This window comes from Calypte anna, chromosome 20 (genome assembly GCF_003957555.1).
Source record: "Calypte anna isolate BGI_N300 chromosome 20, bCalAnn1_v1.p, whole genome shotgun sequence".
Classification (NCBI taxonomy): domain Eukaryota; kingdom Metazoa; phylum Chordata; class Aves; order Apodiformes; family Trochilidae; genus Calypte; species Calypte anna.
Window position 1 is genome coordinate 6372156 of NC_044265.1, and position 19969 is coordinate 6392124.

The 19969-nt window shown below is 36.4% G+C and overlaps 1 protein-coding gene across 2 annotated transcripts in view; it reads right to left on the minus strand.

The window, feature by feature from the left end:
* Window positions 1–58: 58 nt before the first annotated feature.
* Window positions 59–19969, minus strand: part of ARFGEF2 (ADP ribosylation factor guanine nucleotide exchange factor 2) — a 33654-nt gene continuing 13743 nt past the window's right edge. For both annotated transcript variants that reach the window (XM_030462903.1, XM_030462904.1), the window contains exons 13-39: window positions 19814–19922; window positions 19127–19328; window positions 18289–18400; window positions 17509–17714; window positions 16766–16850; window positions 16506–16677; window positions 15697–15848; window positions 15380–15508; window positions 14856–15014; window positions 13922–14069; window positions 12867–12966; window positions 12403–12443; window positions 12148–12317; window positions 11439–11590; window positions 11093–11265; window positions 9971–10131; window positions 9112–9242; window positions 8891–9020; window positions 8342–8477; window positions 7396–7534; window positions 7250–7304; window positions 6878–6992; window positions 6482–6612; window positions 6001–6169; window positions 5504–5642; window positions 4294–4411; window positions 59–3633 (exon numbers count right to left, since the gene is read on the minus strand). In XM_030462903.1, the coding sequence (XP_030318763.1) occupies window positions 3460–3633; window positions 4294–4411; window positions 5504–5642; window positions 6001–6169; window positions 6482–6612; window positions 6878–6992; window positions 7250–7304; window positions 7396–7534; window positions 8342–8477; window positions 8891–9020; window positions 9112–9242; window positions 9971–10131; window positions 11093–11265; window positions 11439–11590; window positions 12148–12317; window positions 12403–12443; window positions 12867–12966; window positions 13922–14069; window positions 14856–15014; window positions 15380–15508; window positions 15697–15848; window positions 16506–16677; window positions 16766–16850; window positions 17509–17714; window positions 18289–18400; window positions 19127–19328; window positions 19814–19922 (3708 nt within the window). In that variant the 3' untranslated portion in view covers window positions 59–3459. The remainder of the gene's footprint in view (window positions 3634–4293; window positions 4412–5503; window positions 5643–6000; window positions 6170–6481; window positions 6613–6877; window positions 6993–7249; window positions 7305–7395; window positions 7535–8341; window positions 8478–8890; window positions 9021–9111; window positions 9243–9970; window positions 10132–11092; window positions 11266–11438; window positions 11591–12147; window positions 12318–12402; window positions 12444–12866; window positions 12967–13921; window positions 14070–14855; window positions 15015–15379; window positions 15509–15696; window positions 15849–16505; window positions 16678–16765; window positions 16851–17508; window positions 17715–18288; window positions 18401–19126; window positions 19329–19813; window positions 19923–19969) is intronic.

A 19969-nucleotide genomic window follows, 5' to 3' on the forward strand; every position in this document is an offset into this window, starting at 1 on the left:
CAATGAGAAATTGTCCCGTTAAAAGCCACCTCATAAACTCCATGACAAAACAAACACCACTTCTTAAAACTTTATTGATATACCACTTGATTAACTATTATAACAGTATTGTACATAGTATTTTCATGTAGAAAACTTTACATAGGTTTTCATATAATTTTGGTATTCTTAAAAATGTATACATCCATTGGGCAAGGAATGCTCTTTAAATTACTGATATTAAATGCACTTAATATGGAGATCTTAAAAAAACTTAGGCATTTTAAATATGTGAAAACATACATTTTTACACAGAAATAACATTAAAGGTGCTCAACAAATGATTTACATACTAAAGGGAACTGTACTTCTGACAGGAAAAGCTTAGTTCTACTTCAGACTTAAAGTTACTATTTTTAATCTTTCTCATTCTTAACAATAAGACTGAGCTAAAGTCCAGGAGCTGTTTGCTTGTATAAGTGGACGTGCATTTAGATTGTTCTGTTTACAATTTGGAAAGCAAGAGCCCAGACATGAAAAACCTCTGTAAAAATACTATTTTATTGTACTGTAAGACACAACAGAATCAAGATGAAAGGGACTTTAAGGTTTTCTTCATTAGCATCCACCCCTGCCAACTGATTTCTTAGAGGATTCCAAAATAAGAATAGCAAATACCATGCAGTCTCCATATTTATACCATTATGGGTAAATCAGGTTAATTTGTTGCATAACACTACTTTAAAAGTCTAAGAGGTTATTTTTTATTACTCCATGTATTGCACAGATGTCTTGATCCCTACCAGGATGTGCTGACACAGACCTTGTCTCACTCACAGTTCCATTAAAACCAATAAACCAAAACAGGCAGATGAAGCCTCTGTCAGCAAGGTCAGGACAGGATCAGAACCAGCAGTGACTACTGCAGGAGTTTTGGCTCAGTGCTTTTAACTTCATTAAGATGTCTGTGGGTTATCATCTTTCTGACTGTACAAAGGAAACCAAACAGGTGATGTGAATACACCCGAGTCCTGGATCCTGCTTAGCAAACCATTCTTATTGCTTTAACAATCAATTCCCAATGATTGACAGGATTAAGGCTATTATAATCCAACTGCATTCCAGTCCCCCTTCTCCTTCATACACTACAGAGTAGTGTATACAGAGTAGTATACCTAATTTCAGCAGTTTATAAATGGTTTAAATACAATAAAAGTTTTACTGAAGTAAAGGAACAGTCTCAGAACTAAGGCTGAAGGGAAGGATTGATTAAAGGCCCTTATTCTATATGCTGTGATAGGATAAGTGTAAAGAAAGCCCACAATGCAACTGTAAATCAATTCAGGGTCTAAAAACTAAAGAGACTTATTTCAAGACAGGAGCTGTAAGGCTTTTGAAACAAAACCACAGAAAAAGCATGCTACTGGAACAAGTTTTTGATAGGAGATGAGGGTAATACATTCAGTATGAGGCAGTGACATTCAAAAATCTGAACAATAAAGTGTCAAATATTTTTTTTTTTAGAATTATCTAGAGACAGAAGAAAAGGGATAACCTGTTCTTACAGATATAAGCAGAACTAAAATAAATAATTTTTACTGGAATTTATGAAGTGACATTACCAGGGAATAAGCATCTATACTAAATGCAACACAAAAGGGTATTTCAAATGCAGCAAGTTAAACATCAGCATTGTTTATTTTTCAGTCTGTTCTTATTGTAAAATAGACCCTCCTACTAAATTTTAGTGTAAAGGTTTAATCTAATGGGTATTTAAAAGTTACTGCCACAACCACCATTTATTTTTCTTTGGTAAAAATTAAAGATAAAAATGTGAAAGCCTTACCACAACTATTGACTGCAAAACCATTCCCAAACAATGCTTATTAGAGCAAGACTGTTAACTGCAGAGCACCCTATGAACCCTTTGGAAATAGCTCACAAAATAAAAATAATAAAACAACAAACAAGAAGAAAACCTTACAAATCCAAATCCAAACATCTGAGGGTGGAATATCCCAATACAACCTAGCCACCGTACTAGGAAACTCAAAACAGGTTAAACACTTAATACTAATTCAAGTATATTGTGTACATTTTTCTGTTTGGTTGTTTTTGGTTTTTTAAAATACTGTTATATTTTCCATTTGGGTAATATGGGTAACATGTTAGTTAATACAACACTTGTTGACGTTATTTTAGGAAGTGGAACCTCTCTGCCCTGCCACTCTCTTCCAGTTTAATGAAGGCTTAAAACTTGAAATTACAATTAGTTCAAAGGACAGACCTCAGTCCTGCAATACTACAATGGTCACCTGGTACTCTATCATGGAAACAGTTCTCAGAAAACTGATGTATTTCAAAGAAAGAAAATCTCTAGGGCAAGCAAAGCTGCAGTGTTAAGTCACACTCGACTCACAAATACTTTCCAAAGCTTAGAAATGTATTGCTAACTCTTACAGTACATGAATTAATTTAATTTTACTAGAGCAGTTCCATGAGAATTCAGTGTTCTTTTAGATCACAACAGGAACAAGCAATCTGCACAAAAAGACAATTCAAGTTGCAGGTCTGCAGTAAAAAAGAGACAGAACCTGCTATGTATTAAGGACAAGACTTTGCTAAACAGACACAATTTTTACTGAATAGGGTAAAAAAAAGGTGGTTTTATTTGTTCTGAACCTTGTTTTTAATATTACTGTATATGCTCTGTCCATGATCTGTCAATGTATGAAAATAAATGGAAAAGTGTAAAAGTTGTAGATTTTTTTTTTAAATGCCTTTAACTCAAGACTACCAAGCTAAATAGAGTAAATGCTATAGTGTGCTCCTGATGCAAAATCTTCCATAAAACCAAAAATAAGTTTCAGAAGAGGAAGCACTGATATTAAAAAAAGGCTTTAAAAATGAATTTGCTGAACAAGAGAAAACCCTTTCCCCAGATACCCTCTGTGCTGTTCACTTCAAAAACCCTAACACGCTGCCTGATCTGGTCATGTACACAGAAGAAAAACCCAGAATGATCTTAGGCCATCATTAGCCACTGCAGTATATTTTATTATGAACACATGTGCTAACATCACAAGGCTACACAACTATATTCAGTGTTTCCAAGGGGCATAATTTCTATTGAAGAACCCAGCGGATTTATCAGATTTAGCTGGGATGCAAGACTGAACAACTGATAAAAGACTAGAAGAGACAAACCTGATCATAAGGATGACTAGCATTGAAACAAAGACTTTACATCTACTGTATTAACTCTGTAAGCAATAATTTAATTTAAACAAAACTGCTGATAGTTTTGTTAGATGGACAGAACAGGATTTTTTTCCCCTCTTCCACAAATGCCAGTGTGGTAAGAGTAACCGTGCCACTCTCTTGATACACCAGGGTCCCATTTTATCACCATCCCCTTTAATCCATCTCTGGAACATTGCTGTATGTACAAATAGCAGTTTCCAACCCTGCCCAGGGATATCACGAGGGTAAGTTCATCCCAGTTGTCCTTATCTGCTCCTCTGTTACGCAGATTTTGAACACAACACCTATGCGCAGGAAGAACTTCCGTAGCACAGCTCGAAGCTCAGGAATCAGGTCAAACTGCATGATTTCACACAAGTATGGATAATATGTTGAAGCATGTGCCCTGAACTATCAAAGAAGATATGAAAAGAGCATGTTATTCTCTATTGCTATAGGAAAGTGCAGAGATTTTCCACATTCATGGGTACAGCAGCTTGTTAAAACACAAGGTCTCACCCAACTGAAGGGCCCCTTGGACAGCCAAAGGGCCATCAAGCCCAATCTCTACTTTTTCGCAGCAGCCTTAGAAGATGCCTACAGGAAACCACACAAAGCATGCATTTGGCTTTACTTGGCTAAAACAGTCAGACTGTGTTGTGACTCAGGGGTTTCTCAGACTAGAGGTAGGTATCAGGGACTGCTTGTAAAAACACCTGCCCAGAAGCACAAGCCCATCCTTTTTTGCAGTGTGATTTTATATAAAAGCTCTACAGTAATTCTATCAATATTTCTATACAAATGTGAATTTCTTGGATGCAGTCTGACTGTTACAATGGGGAATGCTTGCAAAAACCAGAGACACAAGAGCTGCTGTATATTATATAGAGAATATTCTATATTATGCTGTATATTATAGAGAATATGCTCTGTGTGAACAAGTAAAGTAGACACCTTGCAATGGTGTCATCCAATTATGGATGATAATAAAGACTAAATTTAGCAGAAGCAGAAATGAAAAAATAAACCAAACTTGAATGCAAACAGAGATTGCTTCCAGCCTGTTCTTACCTTCTCATCACTGATTTTTAGTGTTTTTGTTAAAAGCAACAGCAGGAGATTGGTCCAAGCTTCTCTGTGGCTTTCTGAGTTCACAGTAATAAAATATGCCAGGGCCTCACTGCATACACTGAGGAGATGACACAGTTCAGACAAACCATAAAGAAAACACACATATAACATGTAGTTTATCCTCTCATAATGGCTTTTTTTCAAGTCAGATGAATTTTCATTAGAAATTTTTCAGTGTCATGCAACAACTTCAATTACATAAATTTGTTTTGATTATTTTTCTCTTTGCAGTAGTTGTTAGAGATAACTGAACTGTAATAATTTTCACTGACTTTCCTTCTAAACTTTCTGTAATTAGAAGTGTTGTCCCCTTTAACCTTTAAACATTACTTCCTAATCCTAACATTGGGACAACTTAGGCAGCAGCAACATAGAAGAGTTCTCTCTCCAAAACTAGACAGCTTTAATAAATATCTGCAGAGCTCAGCATCATGGATTAGAGGGATTACTACTGCATTAATACATTTTTGGCCCTTGCTATGGACTGTCAATAAAAGGTATGATCTGTACCACGGTTACTATGGCTTTTCTGTGGGTGCCATTTTAATTTAAGAAAGAATGGAACCTCCCCTTTTATACACTGGAAGATTAATAAATCCATAGATGCTGGTAAATCAGAATGCTACTGAAATCCACTGCATTAGTGCCAATGATAAGTTTAAAATGCTTTTTATAAGTTTATAAGTTTATAAGTTTAAAAGCTTTTTATACTTGTGTAGAGATTAGTACTCTGAACTTTCATGTACCCATGTATCCACAACTCCTCAAATAAAGGGGACCCCAATACCTTTTTATATTCATTTAGAATGATCTTCTGTATTTCCCCAAGTTCCACATATAGAGCAGCTTATACTGCACTCTGTCTGTATTACTGTATCCTGCTGTACCTCTGAATATCATTATGTACTCAGATGTGAAAGTATTCATACACCACAACTTTTGTAAAGAAAACTTAAATCAGACAAGAGGCACTTCATTTATTCTGAGCTGACTGCATCCTTATTGATGAATAAACTTTTCATTACCACTGGTCATCTATCTTCAGATACTTTATATACTCTGTTCAGCAACTTAAAATAGAGCACTTGTCACCCAGGGATGCAACATTGTCTGAAAACAGCAGGCAGCAGAGCCCAGCTGCTGCTCTCACCTCAGCAGTCGCTGTTGTATGGCATCCCAGGAGTCCCGGCGGCTTTCATCCACATACATTCGGAAGAGTATTCTCAAGCAACAAGCCAGGCTGCTGGTCTCTTGTTTTAAGAGATTGGGTTTTGATTTACCCTTGAACCCTAGAGATCAGTTACACATAGGGAGAGAGAAAACATTCACATTTCTAGCTACTAGCCAAGAGGTAAAGTTTATCAACACCACCCACACTAGGCAAACAGTTATGATTTCTTGCCCAGATAGTATTTGCTCCTCCAATATCTTTATAAAAAGTTATTTCATACAATACCACCAATACAATGTAGTACCAACTGTGTAGCTCTACTTGAATTAAAAAAAAAAACAAAACACAGGAAAGAGACAAGGAATAAAAGCACACAGCACTAAGATTAACTGTAGAGATTATTGCACTGGTAGTTCTAAAGCTAAAGCTTTGTGTGGAGCTCAGTATTTTTATCAAACTAAAAATAAAAGCCTTACCTGCTCTCCATAACACAGTTCGCTGTTCATAATTTGAATTAAAGGCTTTTGAAAATGAATGAGATTCTTGTAGACAATCTAGTAACTTAAAGAGGTGATGTGAAGACATGTATTTATACATTCCTTGATCTTCTGTGTCAATGTGGATATCTGCATCCAATGCATCTCTCTAAGGTGGGTTGAGGGGAGGGAGAAAGGAGAGAAGACTGTCAATAACATTGTTTTTATGTAGCTAAAGAGACTTCGATACTTCACAGACTACGTATCACTAAATCCCATTATTTTTAGTATCAAACAGGTAGACTACAAGTAGGGAGTCAAAATACTGTAGATTATGAGTAGTGACACACACATTCAGGGTAGTGCAGCAAGTTAAAAAAAGGAAGAGATTATATATTTTACTTTGTAAACACACTTTAAAGCATTGGTTCATCTTTGTACTTCACCGACACACCAAGTTTATACATAAATCTGGTGGTACCTGAGCTGCAGCCATGTGTTCAGCATCCTCCTTCTTGCTTGTTGCTGGATAGAACACTATGTTATCAATGGTCTGTATCAATTCCAGCTGTACCACACACTTAATAAGGAGGCCAGCAAATAGCTTCTGGTCTAATGAAATGGAGCAACAGAAGTTTCAGAAGCAAATTTATAATACACCACTTACAACAGGCTATCAAAAGACTACATTAGCATTAGCATTTTGATATTTAGTGATGCTGTGATTATCTTATAAAGAGAAAATTTCTCTGGAAGGCATAAACACAAGTTGTAAAAATAGACCTCAACTTTTAGTTCCCCAAAATATTCTCTACAAAACTACAGAAGTGGAGTAAAACTGGCTATAAAATTAATTAAACTTGAAAGTTTTCCTTACTTGTGTATGGACCACCTTTCCAGCTTTCATCTGTTGGATTAGAAAATTGACTTAGTCCTCTTTCTGAAGCATTTTTATCCATGCTGCTTAAAGACTGGTGATCTAGGTCTATATCCTAGAAGAGAATGCAGAACGATTCTAGCAATCCAATACAGTAACTACCAACCAGCTATCAGTTTTCAGATTTCTTTACTAATTTTAGACTCAAAGGCATCCTGCATCCATTTTTTATATCTTATTTTCAAACAACAACAAAGACAAGCCCATGTCAATTCCAGTACTTTTTTCCAGTTGTATTCATTACAATAAAATATTTTGGAAACCAGCCTAATACAGATCACAGTTAGTTTGCTGCACTGAATTAACTCTTACCAAGTGTTTTTCAGCTGAATCTTCATCCATCCCTGCAGGCCTCCATGTCAGCAAGCTTTACAAAGTCAAAAAAAAAAAAATTGAATAGGTAAACATAATAGCTCTGGAATTAGGTATTAGTGTAAGAATTAAGTTTATGAACTTACACATGAGGAATAGTAGTTTTGAAGATTTCTAGCATACAATTGCATGTCTGGCCCCAGACTTCAGGGCTGAATTTCTGTCCATTTAGTATTACCAGGTTTTCTAGGCAGTTTGTACCTGATCGAGCCAACTGCTCATTATCTGTGAAATAAATGTTCCATACTCATCAGCTTCTATAATATCAATGAAAAAATAAGCATTCTGTATTACAGCTCCATTAAACATTTTTAACAATATTGTGAAACACAGAGTAACTTAGCCAAAGCCTACTTATGAAGTGTATTACAATAATATCAAGCTTAAAAATCTACTGAATAAGAAAACAGTGTTTAGAAATAGAATTCATGAGACTGAAATCCAAACAGGGAAGATAAATGACAAGAGAGAAGCAAAAGGAAACGGTACAGTGAGACAAAGGAAGGAAAAGGAACAATTAGAAACTTAGGATTTCCTTCTCATATTCCATGCTAGCAATATGCAGGATTTCAGGCATAAGAGTTGGAGCCTGAAAGAAATCACATTCTTTAGAAAGTCTTATCTAGAAGTAGTAGATGCTTGAGCAAAGGTGGGAGAGGAGGGGGGAGGAAGAAAAATGAAAAAAAAAAAAAAAACCAAAACCAAAAATCCTCAAAATGCATACATATGCATAAATAAATGAGGTAATTTAACCATGCAGTCAAATAGGGAAAGGCTGTTGGCAGAATATTGGTACAATTCTTTAAAAGCTGTTGCTTTGCCACAATAGCACCATGAACACATTATTAACACATTGACAATGTTGCTCACTGATTAAATAGAATGATGCTAGAATATTTAAAATACTGCATTCATCTATTTCATATTGTCCTAATTATGATAGAATCATTCTTCCAAAATTCAGTTAGCTTTGCCCTTTTCAAGTAATGAGAATTTTAAAAATACATCAAAAGATACAAGTAAATAAGCTACCTTGTTTTACACACCAGTGTAACTGTGCAAGTATGTCAGGAAGAAGGATCTCATTTAAAGCTTCATAAAACTGTGTAAATACGTCACAGATTGCATAAAGTGCATGGTTGCATGTAGTGGTCATCCATTCAGATTTCTATGAGAAAAAATGAAAACTGTGTTTGTATGCAGCTCCTTGTGTGATGACAGCACTTGTTCAACAAAGGACATGGAGGAGGAGCAGAATTTAGATAAAACTAAAAAAGTCTGGGTACTACAGATGTCTTATCAGAAGCATTTATATGAATACTGCTCAGAGAACTACACGTTTTCACAACAAAGTGTGAACATTCTCCTTGAGAACACTCAGACAGAACAGACAGAGAGGTCACTGGTTACTGTAAGTTCCATACAAACCACAGAATACTACAAAATAATAAAACAACGTTATCAGTTCTGGGGCAGTTTGAGGTAGAAATACACTGACAAGATAAACTATACAAACTGCTGCCTTGATCATTTGAGTTCTCAAAAAAGCAGCTCTAACCTTAGCTTGCCTTTTGTTTTTACCTCTGTTTGCTGTTCAGGGAGTTTCATATTATCAAAAATCCGAAACACAATTCTGAACAGATCTTGCCACCAGTGCTTTTCAAAGGTATGGCCATAACTCTTCATTATTTCAAACATCACTGTTAGGCCTCTGTAAACAAACACAAACATAGGAAAGGACATTAAAATGCATACCTGTGATCTCTTCACTAACTGAATAATAATTTAAAAAGCTCTATTACCTTGTTCGAACATCCAGTTTGCAACGGTTGATGATACAAGAAAGTTCAAATAAAATGGGAAACCATCCTCTGACCCACACTCTGTCCCCAGGAGCAACATTCATGTCATCACTTGTGTATTCTCTTAACACCTTGGAGGTGGGCAGGGAAAAAGATATTTTTAAAAAAGTAATCACACACACAAAAAATCTCTAAATCTGACAGGTTTAGATTCTACCATAACACTCAAATCCTGTAAAATATAACTCTAAGACATAACTATCATAACTATCAGTGAAAACACTGGAAGATATGAAAAAAATATTTAAACCCATTTTACTTAAGTTCTGACAGGCAACAATGATATAAATATAGGTAATAAGGAAATTCAAGTTTCGTATAAACCTGTTCTACAGTTTTCTGGCATACTGGACACAGCAGGTCCATCTTGCAATGGGAACTGCTTACAACTGCTTACCAACTCCAGGCTCTTTTCAGCAAAGTGATTATTATATAAAGTATTCACACAATAGACTGATGTAGAAATATATGCACATTTGTAACAAACTTAACTAGACATAAATAGAGTGACAGAAGAAGGAGTATCGTTTACACCCTAACACCATAGAAAAAAATGGGCTAATTAATTCAGTTATTTCCAATTTGCACTAATCAGACTTAAGTTTTCTTAATTAGTCCTGGTAGACTGCTTAAATAACACCCTAATAATACTTCTAATTCTGCATAAGCTTTTAATACAAACATTCACTGCTGGGAGACTTAAGTCTGAATCTGAAAGCTCTTAGTTACAAGATTAGTCTCAGTGACCAGTAGAAGACAGCCTAAGAATTCACAAGGGTAAAAATGAAAAAAAAAATACCTGTGGTCTTTCTGAAACATATTTTGCACAATACCGAATAAGTCTGATCGCTTCCATGCTGGTGTCTGGAAATGCCACATTACAGGCAAATTCAGAAAGACATTTTACTGCATCCTGAAATGAATCAATTGCTGCTGGAAAGTGTTGTTGAAAAATGTTTGCTGTAAAGAACAAAACAAAAAAACCACTTAAAAATGTACGGCTACTGAAATGCAAAGATGAACAGGCACTGAGCTATATATGTCAGCCCACTACCAAATGGACAAACATGAGAGGATGAGATCTTATAGATTAAGTATGGTCCCCTATCCCAACTCACCACCAAAATTATTTCACAGCTTCTTACATAGTTTCCTTCCATAGCATATGCAACCCGAAGTTCTTAAAATATTTTGATATAACAGGAGCAAAGCTTGATGTTAGCTTCCTTGCTGCAAATGAAGTTACCTAAATTTACCTAAATTACCCAAACTGAATTTATTCATATTCTGTACAATCTGTTAAGCATACTACAACTTCCAAGAACTGTGCAAGTTAACAAAAAAAGTTCTGTTACTGTCTGCTTTTATTAATACTGTCCATAGCTCTTTTTCTCCATGCTACTTAATGGGAAGAGAACAGTTTCAGGACATTTAAGAAAGCTGTGATCAGTACTTAGGATCCATTACAAAAATGTTTGAGCTGAACTCTTCTGTTGAAAGTGGCAGTGATATATTGCCCAAAGACAGTTTCAGAGCAGGTAAGCTGTATGAACTCAGCTCTGCCAGCAGTCTCAAAGTCACAAGCTTCATAATGCTCATCATAAGATACTGAATCAGCACTGATGTTCATGAAATGCATTTGTTAATCTGAAACTTCTTGTGACAGATGGGGCAACATACAAACTTATTGAATTTATTCCAGACTTGAGTTCTATAGCAGGATATCTATATCTAGTTTTTCCTGTCCATAGCAATCACAAGACTACAGATAAGATCTAGGTGCAGAGTTTAAACAGTCTGGCTGCAAGATGTTGTGTTTATTTACCTGGAAATACAGAAGTCTTATTCAGACAGGCCTCTTAAACAAGAATCACAGCAGCTAATCTAATTTGGGTACTCATATTTGTCAAACATTACTTACTAACTATGTGTGCTGTAGTTTGAAAGGCCAGCTCTACAATATTCCCATCATGGTCTGATGCTGCCTGATGAAAGACTGCAAAGATATTCTTCCAGCCTGAACGAATATTAGCAGCTTGAGAGTTCACCATCTGAGCAATACAGCGTATTACCATGTCCCGAATAGTTGGAGACCTTAAATAAAAAAAAAAGACAGAAAAAAAGTCAAGTAAGACTTTCATGAGTGGCACAATTCTACCAGGGCACAAAATAACTGTGCCACTTCTATGTGCACAACAATCTGAAGTACACCAAGTAACATGCTTAAGATTAAAGCAAGCTAACACAAAAACTGCAGTGCATCACACCTGTTTTTCTTCATAATATGCTCAAAAGGCCTCAGGAAATCTTTCTGGAAGCGGAAGTTGGCTAACTCTCCCTTCTCAAGAAATTTCATTGACAGCTGCCTTAGTGAGTCCACTGCAAAGATGGCAACATCTTCATTAGGGTTACATCCAACCTGGAAGAATATAGTATTTTTAAACACTTAGCAGCTAAAGTGTTGCTTATATGAGTAACAGATTCAATACTCAAGTTTCATCTAAGTCCATTAAAAAGTGCTAGCACATTCTAGTTTTCAGATATTTAGAAAATAAGGGATTACTTTTGGAAAGGGCCTCAGTCATTAGAGTTTGTATACAGCAAGCACAGAACTATAACAGTCAGCTAGACATCAAAATAATTAAAAAATCTTAGGTTAAAAAAGCCCACTCAAGCATATCCCAGTTTCCTAAGAAAAACAATTTTGTTGTTTCAGGATCATTTATATTTATTTTAGAGGAAAACCTGACGTTTGATCAAAAAGATAATAATGAAATGATTAATGATCATTCCCATAAACATTTCCATTTCTGTTTATACACTTGAGATTTTTAAATAGGTGCTTCCTTTCAGCACCTTTAATGGAAACGCTTTTTAAATATCACAACCTACACCACCAAAAACACAGAAGAAAAAAACCTGATTAAAGAAATCCTGCTATTCGTGCACGTTCTGCAAACTGACTTTTAAAAATACCTTATTGAAGTGATCTCCAATCACATGCCAAATCCTTGACCACTGCAGCCTGATCCGATTCATGTTGTAGTAGGATATCTCCACGATCTTCTGGAGGCTGAACATGCGCGGGTGGTGCGGGGCTGCCAGCTCGTCCATGGACACCGCACACAGCCATCGGACAAAGTCAACTGAACAGCAAAAGGCAGCAGTGTAAAGTTCAGGATGTTACATTGCAAGAGTTCCTCTAACCCACTAGATGGCCACCATACGTACCTATTGCATTTCCATCCAGCCTAGTTGATCCTGTAAATATCCTATGGAAAAAATAAGTAAGTTGCAGTTTGAGCTGTGCATCCACAGAAGTCAGTTGCATCTTAGTGCTCTAAGCAAGTATCAGTACTTGAATGCCAACTTAACTCTCATCTTCACTGGCTTATGCCAAAAAAAAAGCACAAAAACACATGCATAAACACCATGCCCCTTTTCACACTACATGAATTATACTGCTATTTAATGATAGTCTTTAAAAAAAACACATTTATTGTTTCCAGAGAAAGCATCTAAATCTCCTTGTCATAAGAGAAGCATGCTTCATCCAGAGAAAGCATCTAAATCTCCTTGCCATAAGAGAAGCATGCTTCAACAACAAAAACCCGTGTCAGAGGCTGTAAATAAAGTGAGGATGGTAAGTAATTTCAAGTCAGATTTCCCCCAGAAAGAAACTATATTCTTGGTACCTGTCTACTGCCACCACTACACTCTGTGAGCTGGTCTCTCCCACAGACTCTTGAATGCTTGCCATATGTCGTTTATCAGCTGCACTGCCAACAAGGTTACCTGCAATAAAAGTCATTCAAACCCAGTATTTTGCATCATGAAACTGTGACCTCATATTAACCCCAACTATATACAAGAAGAAAAAGAAAAGGAACTACTGCTTCCAATTATCTTGTAATTTATATGGTGCAGATTATGCCTTTGCCAGGTCTGTGCCAGATTATTATGAAAATAAACATCCAGTAAGAGTTATGGATTTTTTGCCTTCAGGCATTGTGTTTTGACCATTGTGTTTATTAATTTAAGATTATGTAATGTTGCTAATAAGATTGGAAATGATAAATTATTTTAAAATACGACAATAAAATATTTAAGTCAGATACAAGTAGTAAATGCTGGGCACAGTTCTGTAATATTCAGCATCATGACTGTGTACAGCATAAACTCCAGAGTATTTTCAAATTAAAAGGTTTCTTTGGCAGTCCTCCAAAGATGAAGGCAACTTGCCTTCTCCCTCTAATTTCTAGCTTAAAACCTAAGATTTATTTCTTGCACATGCTGTAGGAACAAGAAAAAATAGAACAGCAAGCTAGATATGCAGAGATAAGAAACTTTGGAAAACCAATTACCAACCAATGAAACACCCATTAATTCCTGAAGGGAAATGTCTTCTGTATTATTAAAAAAACAAGAGCATGGATAGGAAGAACATATAATGCTGGTGACAAACCCATGACTTATTAAGCATGATAGAACAGTTTTGACAACAATATCTTCAAAGAAATAAACCTTGAGAAGCTTTGTTAAATAGCTTAATCCAATTACAAAGTTAGTACAGATTTGCTAATTATGAATACATCTTGAAATGTATGGTTTTTTCTATTTTTCTCAGTTTCATTAAACTAATATAGCTTCCTCTGGAAGCAAATAAATATCTTTGAATATCTATATCATTAAACTTTCACCATACTTTATTTACAAGTGCATCTTTGAAGTCCAAGATTATTAACCTTACCTAATCCCAGGCCCATAAACTCTTCCCCTCCAGAGCTGTAGCCCTTAATGCTTCCTTCCCTTTCACGTCCAGAGCCAGATAAATACCGAGTTTTCACTCCAGTTCCTATAAGCTGTGCTAGTTCCAGCTGGCTAATACATTTCAAGATCTAAAACAAAAAATGTTGAAATAATTTGTTTTGACACTATAATATTTTACTTCTAACATATATTTATATTTATAACCTTTCCAAGTTCTCTAACCTTTAAAACAACTGACAATGGTAACAGTTCTGATGTAGCTGAAACATTACTGGTACAACAGGAAACCAAGTTGACTGATTCATTCTAGATCACCAGCTGCCATGAATAATTCCCATACACACAAAAAAAATTAACAGGACCCAAAAATCTAACTCAAGTCTGTAACTACTAGAGGAAACCTTTTTATTATTTCTCATAGCATCAGCTTCCAAAGCCACAAATAAATGTGAGCTGATCTTCTAAGAGAGTTCATAGTCCCAGTAAGATGAAAACACAGAATTATTGCTGGAACTGAATAATGATTTTCCAATGTAGGCAGTGAAAATGCCAAAATTGTGCCTTGTCATCAACACAGAATAGACTAGCTCTTCCTTCTTACTTCTCCACTGCAACAACCCTTGGGCTTGTAAAAGCACTTGTGAGGGTATGCTGTAAGCCAGGTCCAAGTAATTTATCAGCTTGAGTACCTTTTGGCTCATACTATCAGGTAGCCAAGACTAGTGCCAGAGAACAGAATGCATCAGGAATGCCCCTGTTAGCAGCAGTACTGTTTCAGAGCTGATTAAAAGGCTCCTGGATAATACACTCCAAGAAAATACATACGCAGTTACTGAAGACTGAAAGTAGAACAAAATCCTGCAAGTTTTCAAAGGGACAATGCAGTTGCACTATTTAAGATAGTCAAAATTTACCTCATGCCAAGAGTTCCCAAGGTAGTTGCCATCTGTGTGAGCAACTGTAATGAGTGTCTTAATGGTATCTATGTTCTTCTGTTTCATTTCTGTAATACTGGAACTAGCAGTCAACAAGGAAAAACGAGCAAGAGCCTGTACATAAGCATCTCGTTCGAGCTGTAAGACAGAGAAACAACCCTCATAATGAAGTCCTTGAAAAGCTACAGAAAGCTGATTGCTCAGCCTGCCTACACAATTTTCCTTTTATGTGTAGTAGGCATTATTAGAGCACTTTTTGTTTGAAGAAGGGTAGGATGCCTTTTTGCAAATGCTCTTTATAGAAGACTCAGCAATCAAAGGAAAGCAGCATTGAAGAAAAGCTTGATGGTATCAAGCATTTAAACTAAAACAAGACAGTAATATTTTAACATTGAGGAAGTAGATGAGACACTTGGTTTTCTGTGTATAAGTTTATAAATCATTACCTGTCTCCCCCAGCCTACACTACCTTTAGCAAACCCCATGCTGAGTTTTATACTGACCTGCATTCCAAAGATGCAGGCTATTCTAATTGCACAGCGTATTCCTTCCAAACAAAGGGATGCAACCTCTGTGTCATCACAGTTCTGTAAGCCAACACTGTAAGCTGCCAGCAATGGAGTCCACACAAGCTGAGGAGAGGAAGAAACTGAGTTTATAAGTCTGTTATGATTTTAGCCTAAAACACCAGGCAAGTGAAACCAAATACATCCCAGGAGTCCACCTGTTGCATTTCCTAACTCCTCAGAGTAATTTTTCACTTTTTTCCCCATGCATAAAACTTTTGGCAATGAAGATACAAAGAGAATCCCACACTCACTTTGAACATGGGCCTGACATGATCCAGATGAGTGGCACTGGTAAAAGGAGCCTTTGCATGGCTTACTGCCTCCATGAGGGCTTTAGCTGTTTTAGCCATTTGTTCCATCTCCAAGTTGTACAACAACCTCCTCTGCTTCTCACTAGCTACATCTAAAGAGAACATCACAAAGTTGCATTGTTTTCTTTTTAATAAGAGCATACTCTGTGTCTTTGCATTGCACATCATGAAATGCTAAATAAAGGTATTGCAAATGAAATCTAAAGATAAAAATCTTCCAGAATGCTAGAATCCAGGAGGCTGTCACGGGCTGCAAGCAAGGAACTCCAGCACTCAAACCCACACCCCAATTTAAGACCTTTATCGATACAGGGTAACTAATTCAGCCCTTTATTATATGCCACGTTAGGATCTAATCATTGGACATCAGAGAGGCATAGTCTACCAGTCATTTTCAGCTTCTTAGGCTGACATGCTCAAAATACCCTTCAGTTAGAATTCTACTATTTTCCTCTCACATTTCTGTGAAAACAAACAAACAAAACACACTCAAATCTAGTTTTGAGTGCCTTTCTGCAATGGTGCCAGACGCATTTAAAAAACTATGATTCCATCACAAAAGTAGCAGTATTAAGTAATAACTAAGCCAGTTCCATTCCAAATATGTATAGTAGCCATTCTAAATCTAATTTATGTATTGCACAAAGATGTTTTCAAAAGGGATCTGAAATCCACCATGTCATCCTGAAAGTTATTGCAAGAGTACAGCAAGAGCACTGTGGCCTTTCCAGTTCCTAGCTTCTCCTTACTTGGTTTACTACACTTGGTTGTAATTGCATATTCTTTTGTCTCTTTCATTGCAATTTTCTTTCCTTCTATTTCTTCATAGATTGTAGATAAATACTCTACTGGCAGGTCTTTACTGTCATTGATTCCTCGATTCATTTTAATGTATTGCTCCTTTGTCATTTTATTTTTTACCTGTAAAAAAGAATGGAAGTTGGATAACAGATTTTAATGTGAGTTCTTAACAAATTCGAACTTCTACAAGGTTTTTTTAAATTTCTACCTGTGGACTGTGCAAGTCTGTAGTCAGCATTATGATAGAGTATGCCAAAACATAGGCAGTGTCAGCACTAGCAAACAGAGTTTGCCTATGGGAGGAAAAAAACAAAACATGATTTTAGAGCCCAAATTCTTCAATCCATTAGCTCTATTTCCTCATGCAAGAAAAATAACCATAAATGCTACGCATTCAACTGAAGAGCCAGGAGAGCCTAAAATTAGTCTTTAGAAATCCATGAGGCCCCAGGAGTTTTAAAATGGAAATAAAAAGGAAAAATATATAAAAGCATCACCTTCACAATATTGAAAACCAGTGGTTACTGGAATTTTCAAGTACATTCCCAAAAGATCATACATATTCTCTGGCTAATTCTACAAAAGCTAAAGAACAGCCTATGTTTTACTCTCAGTGTTTCATAAATAATTATACAAAAACAACTCAATGATGGGGCTAAGGAATGGGAACCAGGACAGCTAAAACACAAACATAACATACTTAGGGCTTCTCTCCTCCAATAATTCTTTCTAGCAAGTATTTGGGATTTAATAAAATGCCAGCATCACCATATCTATCTAAAGTTGCCATTCTGCCCAGCTACTGAAGAGTTCAGCAACAACATTTGCTCCTCACATAAGCCTTGAGAAGTTCCCAACTCAGTATGAGTGTGAAATGCACTTTGTCCCCAAGGTACACAAACAATCCAGCCGTTCTCCAGGCATTTATCCAATACAAAGACTTTGAATTACCGTTGGTTGCACTCAATATATCTAGCAGCAAATTTTTCCATTAATCTGTCAATCTTCTGGGCTTCACCTGGCAGACGAAAACCTTCCAGAAATATACGTAGAGCAGAGACAAAGTCCTTTCCACAGAAATCAAGCTGGTCTACATAGGCATACATCACTTCCTTGTTGAACTTGTTGCTTTCCCCAAGAAACTCCCCTACCTGAGTCTAAAAACACAAGAGACAGTTATTACTGTGTAATCCAACTGCCAGCTTTGCAAGAAAGTTTATAGCACAAGAATTACACAGCTGTCAGTTTTGTAAGACTGATATGCTCCATTGAGCAGGCAGGGCAACTGTTAGAGGGATGGCAAGAAACCAGTGTCCTTAAATTCCTTTTGTCTGCATATTCTTGCTTCCCTCACTCCCCAAGGTAAGATCTGCATTACTGGAGAGCCAAGGAAAGCTGAACTGTGCCCAGTTTCATATGCAGTAGAAAATGCTTTGCACTGCAGTACAAGATGCTCCTTTGCTGGCAAGGAACCACTAACAGATACAGAGAAAATGCATGTTCCCAATTATGGGGAATCCCTTCTGCACTTTATTGCAAACACAGATACTTTACTAAAAAGCCTGGGATAGCAAGGAAAGAGAAAGTAGCATTGGTATTTAGGTAGCTTCGTTAAGAGTTAACTATAAATGAAATATGAATTAGAAACAGACTGCATTCAGACATCAGAAGACGAGGGAGATGATGAGTGGGACAAGAACATTAATTATCTAATGCTGCATGTAGTCTTACAGAACAGAGGCGTTCTTCCTGTTGCAAAAATTGTGCAATGTCCTCTGCAGTAGTGCCAAGCATTCCCTGCTCCTGTAGATACTGTATTCCTCTCTTTGGTTTTTTATTAAACCTGTTCAGACAGGAACATGGAAAAACTGAGACGTATAGTTGAAAAATACTACAGCATATAAAATTTTAGTTTTACAGAGCCCTTCTAAACTACAGATTTATACTGTAGCTCTTGTCTTTTTTCCTAGTTAGAAAAAAGTCAATGTGCAACAAATATATTAACTGTATCACACCATAGGCTACATCTCAAGGTATATTCAGTTGCTGATAAGCTTAGAAGTTACTACTAGAAAGCTCACTTAAAACCTGACCCCTTTTGAGATATTACAAATCAGATAATTTTCATGAAATGCTACAAATGTTGCCGTTCAAGACCTTTTTATAGCATTCACAGACACAAATGAATGAAAAAGAAGTAAAGCATAGCTGGAGTATGTTTCAGTTCTTTAAAGTCTATTTCAGTAAAACACAGTAAATGGTTTAAGAGTTGTAGGGCAACATTAAGCCTGCCTGCTCAAATCAGTTTCTCTCCAGTATGTAAACACTTTCCTCTCCTACGGGGCTGAAATCAGCACAAAGGAAAACTGTGAAATCACACTCCACCCAAAATTTTACTTAATTCTTTTTAACTACAACAGCTTTCAGCATCAGCTTTTGGCAACAGCAGGGAAGAGTCTTTAGCATTAAAATAAATTTGTAGAGTGCCCCTACAGGTTTGACTGTTTATGACTGTAAGAAACAGGTTTTTTACTAGTGAACATTTCGTTTCCTGTAATATTGGGCTTACAGTTCTATCCCATGTTCAATTATTTCCTTTTGTTGCTTGATGACTTCAAATTGCTCAGGATCATCTGGGATAGCAGTCTGGGTACCAACACTTCCAACTCCTGATGACACGGTGGAGTCCAAGGAACTGACACTACTCCGTCTCCCTCCACTCTCAAGGCACTTACCTTCAGCCATTTCCTGTTCAGATGGTTTATATGAACCTATTTATAAACAGGGAGAGACTAAAGTTACTAAAAGCTTTTACTTGTAACACTTTATAGTAGAAAACTGAACGAATAATTTTATTTTATCACATACATTTTGGCAGCCTACCCTACATGAAGATGTTGAATTGATGCAATCCTAAAATAATCCAACAAAAGGCAGAAAGCAGCAGCAGCTATGGGGAAATTCTTAAACTTGGTAACTGCAAGATTTGTCACATCTTGTTCTACATAAGCCAGCTTTTATAGTGTTTACAATAACCTATCAAAAACTCTTAAACAGAACCTGGTTATTTGAACCACAGACTTGGTGAGTTGGTTACTGCAACATCATCAAAAATTGTCTGTCAAACACTACATTTGTATAAACAAATAATTAAGTAAAAACCTAGCACTCACACTTCTGAACAGCTTCTAAACACTCAATAAACACAGGGAGAAACTTGCTAACAAAATAGGAAGGCTCTCCATAGCAATCTTACCTAAGCTAGCCTGATGATTAGGGTTCACATAAAGGTCTTTGCTCCATTCTACCATACATTTTAGAATAGAAACCAAACATTCAAGTCCTTTTTTCCTCAGGCTTAGCTCCTGAAAAAAACCAAAAACCAACCAAATAAAAATCATACACATATATC